This window comes from Artemia franciscana, chromosome 1, assembly GCF_032884065.1.
Source record: "Artemia franciscana chromosome 1, ASM3288406v1, whole genome shotgun sequence".
Lineage (NCBI taxonomy): Eukaryota > Metazoa > Arthropoda > Branchiopoda > Anostraca > Artemiidae > Artemia > Artemia franciscana.
In genome coordinates, this window is record NC_088863.1 from 3,082,483 (window position 1) to 3,091,547 (window position 9,065).

Genomic DNA, 9,065 nt, shown 5'->3' on the forward strand with positions numbered 1-9,065 from the left:
AAGCGACGCGTAGGTTTTTCACGGCTTGATTCACTAGGGATGAACAGGTAGCGGAAAGTGTTGGGCCGAAACACAGACCAAGCCAACTAACTAAAGAAGAACATGGTAGAACTGCAGTCCCAGTAACGAATGGAGCGACCGCATAAGGGCTATTAAAACAAATAAACTCGCATTTAGACGCATTAACTGACAGTCCAATCTTAGATAGTTCATTGGATAATATAGTAAAATTAGAAAACAATCTACGGCGAGTCCGGGCAATAAGAAGAACGTCATCCGCATATGCAATAGAAGACAAACCAGTATTACCGTAAAAAACAGAACTTCTAAGGGGACGCAGGCACGATGCAAGCACGCATTTAAATATACTAGGAGACAATACGGCACCTTGCCGAACTCCCTTATTAATTTTTACCGGGTCAGATATTTGGCCATTCCAGGTAACTCGAATTTTAGACTTTGAATACCAAGAAGACAATAAACTTAGTACGGAAGTATTAACACCTGAAGACGCAAGGGAAAATAGAGCCTGAGAGTGCACAATATTGTCGAAAGCTCCAGAAATATCAACAGTAAGACAGTATAAAGACTTTTTAGCTTTTACGGCATCTTTCATGAGTCGGCTTAAAACATGATGTGCATGGGAGCAACCGAAACTTTTCCGAAAACCAAATTGAAAAGGCGTAAAATCACAATTCGGCTCAATTTCTGGTAGTAACAAACGTTCAAGCAACTTACTTAAGAAACACGATACTGTAATGGGACGATAATTCACACATGACGTGGGGTCCTTGCCTCGCTTTTGAATAGACGTTACACGGCCACAAAGGAAACTATCAGGAACAAGCGACTGTGCTAAGCAAGACTGGAAAAATATTTGTAGATGGTTAAGTAGAGCAGGACAATCATAAGCAAAAAATCGGTAAGAAAGGCCGTCACTATCAAGGCTATTTAAACGCTTAATTTTTCTTAAAGCCCGGCGAATTTCAGATATTGCTACAGGCTGGACATGAGCCTGCAGGAGACGGTATGGTAAAAGCGGTTTAAGCAACTTATAATAAAAAGACTGAAGAAAACTGTTAAATACACTGAACACACACTTATAATGATCAACAAAATTAACTAGCTGGCGACAAGATAGGGTAGATGGGGAACATTTCTCACTATTAATAACCTTATTCCAGGAGGCCTTATCGGTGGGGCCTGGCCATGCATTCAAGCGTGCCCTCTTCAAACTGGCCTTATATTCAAGTTTACACTTTTGTTTCACAGAGAAAACGGCTCTGGAAGATGGTCGGTCACATGATATCCACATACGTAGCCAAAATTTGGCTTTTTGCTTAGCACGTTTTACTTCAGGATCAACGTTCCAATTAGGCTTTCTTGTACCAATCCTAACTTTATCCACAGGCACTGCAGCTTTGGAAGCTGATTTAAGGCAATGGACGATTTGACAATAAGAGAAATTTAGGTCAACTGTACTTGAAGGCGAGGAAACTGACGTTTGCAGCAGGTGATATGGCACTTTTATGGTCGAGAGTAAAGCAGTTAGCGTAGCAAGGTATAGTGGGACATTAGCACGATCCCAATTCAACTTCGTATGCCACTTCGGCTGAGCCGAAAGTATTTTGCCAGATAGCTCACAGGACAAATTACAGCTAAGAATAAGGTGATCGTCGTCAATCTTCTCTTCGTCCACCCTGACAATCGATGATATTAAGCTGGAACTGGAAGAGATCACGTGATCCAGGTTCGATTTTGAACAGCCTCTGTTATGAATATACGTGAATGGGAGGCTCTTAACTGCGACGTGATATATGCTAGGAAGGGATTCTAGCAAGAGGATTGATCTATCGGAGGTACCAAGAATGTCACAGTTAAGGTCACCAGCTTCTAGTTTCACTTAAATTCATTTTACAGGAGTAATATTCAAGTGATGATGCTGCTACATAAGCCCAGGAGTTTCCACATAGTCCAGTATTACCCATAGGGGTGAGACAAGGGTCAACCCTTAGATCAGTTATTTTGGGAATCTTAGGAGTGTTTACGCATTTTACAGTTAGGCTTCTTGAAATTAGGCTTGAATTATGAATATATAATTTACTTTTTCCTTCTCCTCCTCAATGTAGTCAGAAAAGATGTTCTCACTCATGATGTATGAGTGGTCACCATTGTTTGCTTTGCTGTTATGGGCTTTAATTGCATTAGTTTTACTAAGCCACAGTTTTTTTCTAAGGGAATTCATTTGTGGGTTAGGATATCTATTTTGAAACATTATTTTATATTTTTCCCATTCATCATCACTGCCTTCAGCGTTAACACTTGACACAGCTAAAATTAGGTAAGCTGTCACGGAAATTTGTACCATGTTTCCGTAAAATATGAAGGAACAATTCTGAAATAAAAATAAATTTCATTAAATAAGATACAGAGACAGTAATGAGAAAAGTCTAATAATTCTTAGAAACTTAATGAACTATTTTTTGGGCGGTCCACAAACATACAAAAAGAATATTTTGTCTAATTGACAGCGAGAAGCATCCTTCTTGATTTGTCTTGATTGTTATGTTCAACACGTGACAAGACTTTCCGAATATCTTAGAAGTCTCTTCTAAGAGACTTCTAAGTATAGAATTGTTCTGTATAGAATTTTTCTATACACTGCAATTTCGGGCACCAGCTTTATTAATGCTCTTAAATAAGTTAAATCACAACCATTTAAAGTTTCGAAAATACCAAACGCAGTGTGTCTGAACTTAAGACATTGGTCAATCCAAGACTTTGGGATTAGTTTTTGCTAGCAATTCTTAGAATTGTTCAACCGTCTAGAAAATGATTGCTAACTGAATCCGTCTGAGAAAAGGGTAACCAAAATTAAATTCCAACCGCAAAACATCACCAAAGTTCAAGTTTACAGATCTATCATGCAAAACAAGTCATCAGCTTTCCAGCTGTCATATGCCTCAAAATTTTGAGTCTGCCACTGCTTCGTTGTACATAATGAGCTGCTTGAATATTTAAAATCTAAATCGATTTGTTCATGGTAAGAGCTGATGAAGTTGATATGACGTTACTATAATCATAAAAAATCAAATTAGCTACAATCCCCCATGAACAACACAAGAGTATTTATTACTCTTTTAAAGTAAGAACTGCACAATAGCTTTCAATACCACACATATTAACACCGCGACGAACTAAAATGTACCCGTTCATACCCCAGGAGGTACCCCATGTGTTCTGAACGATCCAATACCGTCTACTGAAGTTCCGTAGCCAACGATGATAACTGCATGATACGCAGTAGCTGTACACTCTTGTCATCAACAACTCCTTCTGAATAATATATAAAGTTGTCAGTTGCATCTAAGGCCGCCGCAACTGGGCCTTCAGAAAAAAAAATGCATTTTGAATAGCAATAGCATCTGCAGACGTCCATTTAAACTCAGTTACAATATTTTCTTTAAGGCAAGTTGTTTCACAAGGAACAGGAATAGTTTTGGACTTTGAAGTATTCTTTATCTTCACAAAGTCCACCTGTATTGGCAGCCCAAACCCAACCATTGACATAAAAACCCCCATCACAACCAAAATTATCGGTGTCACAGCTTACTAATTGTTGCCGACTATACAAAACAAGTTCATTAAATTTCTTGCTGCACTGGAAAAATTCTAAGACTGTACTTGCTGCAAATGCCCAGCATAAACCACAACTGCCTTGGTCAAGAACAGGAGACAAGCAATCATTTTCTCTATAATGCAAAATGTTTGGCAAATTACGTACGAAACCATTAGTTATATATTCGGTTTTACTAAATCTTGTCGATTCATCTACTATAGTTGAACGCAAGTTGATTTTTTCAACATCACTGTAGTCAGCAAAGACATTTAATATAATGAAAAAAGTTTGTTTTCCATTCCTTGCATCGAAGTTGCGAGTACGGATCCGAGAGTTCACTCTCTTCCAATACCTCTCCCGTATCCTGTCAATAAAAGTAGAACTTCTTAAACCGTTATTTGTGTCTCTTCATGCTACATTGTGGACCGCAGTTATAAAACCAATAATCTCTAGAAGAATAATGCTTTCTATACCAAGATTCTTCATAACCTAGAAAAAATAAAAGCAAAAAGACTAAGCGTTAATTTACAGAGAATTAGGACGACCAGCCTGTCATTCTTTACAACAAAATACTTTTTTGAAGTTAGAACACGTTAGTGTTGCCATTAATGTTAGCATCAACTGCTCTTATTAATAAAAATCAACACTTACTTCCAATTCGAATGCTGTATATACACAGATTTAGATTGAAAATAGGTTCTGGGAGCTTTAAACTCTGTTGTCCTTTATAGTTTCCATTTTATTAAGCTTAAAAATAATTTTGATGTTTATGTTTCAAGTTTATATAAGTAGATGCAATGGCTTCACAAAATTCATTTTATAAGAACTTTCCTAGTTTTGCATGAGCTTTCAAAAAGTATTTCACAAAAACCACAGCATAATCATATAATTTAAATTAAACTACTCAGCCATGAATAGATCAAGAATCAAGGTTATCCAGTATCGAAAACACAAGTGTTCCTAACACAAGCGTACTCTTAAACTGAACATTCAAAAATATAACTCCAATCCAACATCTGCATTGAACCGTCAAGCCCTTTCTGAGTAACTTCCCTATAAAAGGTAAATTTGGCCAATAGTCAAAGGTCATAAATGATCACTATCTTCAGAGGCCTCTCTCCAAGCCAATGTCTTGAAGAATTCTACGTCCTCTGTAATTGACTAAGGTCAATGTACCAGGGTTGCTTACACATACACGTGGCTTCACCCCTTAGTGTTAGGTCATCTTGATCAAATAGCCCTTTTTATTTGTTAAACACAACATTTATGGTTATCAGCCCTACTCTACTGGTTGTTGACATCCACAAATTACTACGCTCAACTTTTTGTTTTACCGATTTGCTAGCATTTTCCATAAAACATTGTAGCTTCAAATTGCAGCTATTCTGACCTAGTTACTCGAATGGAAGATTTTGCACAGCGTTTGCCTGTAAAAATCTGGGGGAGAGATCAAACCTGAAGAGTACGTTTTATGACCACTATTTTTCAATATTTTAGCAGGGGCATTTACGACCACCTTGTCACTGTCATCAATAAATTGATATTTCGAATAGTTCATATTTCGAATATCCAAATGGAAACTAAATGTATAGAGTTGGGAGCCTGTATTTTTTTTTAAACAAGTGGGTAATATCCAAAAATGATTTAAAAAGAAATTAAAAAAAAATACTAAGAAATTAGTTACTTTTGACTAGTGCTTTCATGAAAACACTGACATTTTGCTAAAATCTGTCTAATTTTACTTGTCATTGTACACAAAATTCGTAGGAGAACTAAATGAATGAAAATGGTGACCGATTGCTTCGTCCAAAAGAAAGGTACTACTTTTTAAAAAGGCTATAAAATACGAACTGACTTTTTAGAAATTAGTTGCGAATTAATTACTTTCAGCAAAAATTTATAGTCGTCCTCCTGCTACTTCAATAAAAGTATTACCTTTTTGTCATTTCATTTCTATGTCATTTTAATTCTTGTCATTTCTTTCAGCGTCAATCAGATAAATAGATTTATTTTCCATATGATAGCAAAATACATACATAAACATAGAAACAGAACAATTTTTACGAGTATTATGAAGGTGCCAAACAAGTGGCATTCTCGAGCCGAATCAGGAAAGGTGTTCCATGTCAAATGTCACGCAAAGAAGACGTAAATCATAAGAATACTGCTACTGGGCTGAAGAAAAGCGAAAGACGCACAGGAAAGAATATTAAGTTTTTCAATATCAATAACAGTTTATTTGCCAAACGATTTACATCCTGGATAAGATTTAAAGTTTTATCGTAAGTATTTGAAAGCGGTCTGAGAAAACAAGAGAAAGTAGACATCTATATTGCTTGACAACAAGAAACATAAGCTGTGAAATAGGATTCTTAGGATTGGTCCAGGAAAAATGTGTTTGAGTTATCTTACAACACCGAAGTTTCTGCATACCTTTATTTTAATCAAATCAATATGGTGTTTAAAAAATACATTTTTATCTAGGAGGATACCTAGGGAATGGGCATAGCCATCCTTTGGTCTGCTAATAAAGCCTTTGGATATTTGAATTTCAGATAATCGAGGACATGCCTGACATATACGAGAAAAACCAAAAAATCCGTTTTAGAAATATTTAGGGCAAGACAGTTTGCATCAAACCAAACTGAAATTCTCTTGAAGAGGTCCACTATCTTTGTACAAACCTAATCCTCTGTTCTCGCAAAAATAATAAGGGTGTTATCATCGGAAAAAGTAACAAGAGAACCCAAGGTATGCAAACTATGGTTATGGGTGCGGGAGAATCTTGACAACATAGACGACAGCAATAAAGAGCATTTTTATTTCTAACAGCAAAAATTAGGTAATTTACAAAAATTGAAACATTAATGGCCCTATAATTGACCCTTGAAGCACCCCTTGTTCAATACTTGCTTGTGAGCGAAAAAGCAGTTCAATCGAAATAATTCTACCAGACATAAAAGACTTGAACCAATAAAACACAATACCTCTTACACTAAAATGAGAAAGTTTAAATAGAAGTACACTGTGGGTTAAAGAATCCATAGCTTTACGAACATCCAGAAGCAAAGCTTCAGTATTTAAAAGGGATTCTAGGGCAGGGTGGAAGATAATTCATTAAAAATACATAAGCATACTCAGTTGAATGATTTACTCAAAAATAAAAATGAAAGCGTGAAAAGAAATCTCTAGAAGTAAGAAAATTATTAAGACGAGAAAGCATCGAATCCTCAAATATTATGCTAAACACAGACAACAAAGATATTGGCCGATAGTTGGTTGAATCCTTTCGTGTCCCCTCCTTGTATGATATGATGACTCTAGCAAGGGTTGAGACTACTTGGGAAAGTACCATGCTGAAAGGAGGGTTAATAAGTTTTGTTAAGGGAGAAATAATTAAAGGAAGTATGAACTTAATTACTTTAGTAGGAATATTGTTAGGGTTAAACGACCAAGAATTTTTCAATCCCATCATAATTTTTGTAATTTTTTTAACTCCGTCGCTGGTATCAAGAACATTGACTTAATACAAGGTGGCTCAAGATAGTACCTGAAGTTGTATCTTGAAGAAGGAGAACTACCAGCAGAAGCAGTCATTTTACCGCAAAATATGAAGTAAATGTAAACTTTAACATTAAGCTTACCCTCAATAATTTTTCATGCTCGGTTTGGCCAAGATGTGATACATGCGGTTGTTGTAGGATCTCATGCTGCATAGATGGGGGCACCACAACTCTTGTCCCCTTCAAGATTATGCCCTGGTTGGCTACAAGTTCGTCTCTGTAGTTCCAGAAAGTCAAACAGCTGGAATCACACTGTCGTCGAGACAGGAGCCATCCATCAAGTATAGTCTGGCTTAATTTTCATAATTCAGTACAGGTTGCATTCCTGATTTTTTCCATTTCCCGTCAGATATAGGTAAGTTTTTGAAGAGTGTATGGACAAAGACTTCTGCTTGTTTCTCATTTTCATTGTCAAGGTCAGGTGTGTGCAACCTTGACAGAGTGTCAGCCATAGGTATTTCAGAACCTGGTCTATATACAAATTTCAAACTATATGGCTGTATTGACAGCATCATGCGCTGTAGCCATGGCGGTGCTTTGGATATTGGTTTTACAAGGATGCTTTCTAGAGGTTTGTGGTCTTGTTATTGTTACGGTTCTGCCATATATACTGGTGGAAATGCTTGCATGCAAATACAACTGCCAGCGATTCCTTCTCTATTTGTGAATACTGCTGCTCGGTTTCACTCATTGGACATGAGCCAAAGGCAAAAGCCTGGACACTCTAAAAAAAACAACAAACGGATAAACATTAGCTAGATGATTTCTAGAGAAATTGCTTATTGATTGTTTTGGGTCTCCAGCTGACTTGCCATATTTGAAAAAGTAGGCTGTACAGAAAGTGTGAGTCAAGCCCCACTTTCAAGGATGACAGATTGCCATGCAGCAGCAGTGGATGAAGAATGACAGGATTATGCAAAGATACAGGTTTGAAAAAAAATTATTGTGCCTTCTTTTGGTGGTAAATCAATTTGTAGAATTAGCAATTTAATGACCCAGTTCATTTATATAGTTCAGAGTATGTGTTTCCAAATTATGGAGAAAGAGGGGTAGGGCGAAATTCGTTTCAAAATACAAATGAAAGTTAAAAAGGTTATAGTTGAATTTTATTCACCTTTCTGAACTTGGGTAGTTGCTGATTTTTGCTAAAGCTTCCAGTAATGAATCTAGGGCCAAAAAGTCTTAGAAACTTGCCAGTTAAATATTCAGCAGTTCATATAATTGACCTACGAATAAAGTGAATACACCAGTAGATGAAATTTCTTATGCTCTTTTTTAATATAGTAATTGCTTTTCTTGAAAATTCTCTTTTAATTCCTTTTTGGATACTTGAAAGTGAGAATTTCTTTCTATGGTTTTTTGGTATAAAAAGGGTTAAAACAATTGGTTTCAAACTTACTATTTCATTATAAAATCCATTTTATTAAAGTTACACAATTCACAAACATTGATTTGGGTAAATATTTAGTTTTGTTCCAGTTTAGAGCACTTACAAATGCTAATTCTAGAAGTGCTTCCATTTCTGGTAGACCCTCATCCTCCATGGGGCAAACTAAAAATGCATAAAGTGGGCTAGCTTACAAGTAACATTACCTGTAGAGCAAGGCATATTAGTCCATGAGCTCATGGGCAGCAGGGTGAGGTCTGTATTCTGTATTTATTTAATAGACCTCATTTGAGGGTTTTTTATAGTTTTATCACTCTTTGTTTAATAAATATAGAATAAAAACATCGCCCTGCTGCCTGCAAGGCTTGTGGACTAATATGCTTCACTCTATAGGTAATGTTACCAATGAGCAAGCCCACTTTACATATTTTTAGCCTCATTGGAGAGGAATTTTAGAAACCTGAAAAATGGATATGCTTCTTTAATAATGATGAAG

General features: G+C 36.3%; 1 protein-coding gene across 1 annotated transcript in view; it reads right to left on the bottom strand.

The window, feature by feature from the left end:
* Positions 1–7,216, bottom strand: part of LOC136033664 (uncharacterized) — a 37,277-nt gene extending 30,061 nt beyond the window's left edge. The window contains exons 1-3 of the mRNA XM_065714500.1: positions 7,170–7,216; positions 3,482–4,004; positions 2,105–2,395 (exon numbers count right to left, since the gene is read on the bottom strand). Of these exons, the coding sequence (XP_065570572.1) occupies positions 2,105–2,395; positions 3,482–4,004; positions 7,170–7,216 (861 nt within the window). The remainder of the gene's footprint in view (positions 1–2,104; positions 2,396–3,481; positions 4,005–7,169) is intronic.
* Positions 7,217–9,065: the final 1,849 nt, after the last annotated feature.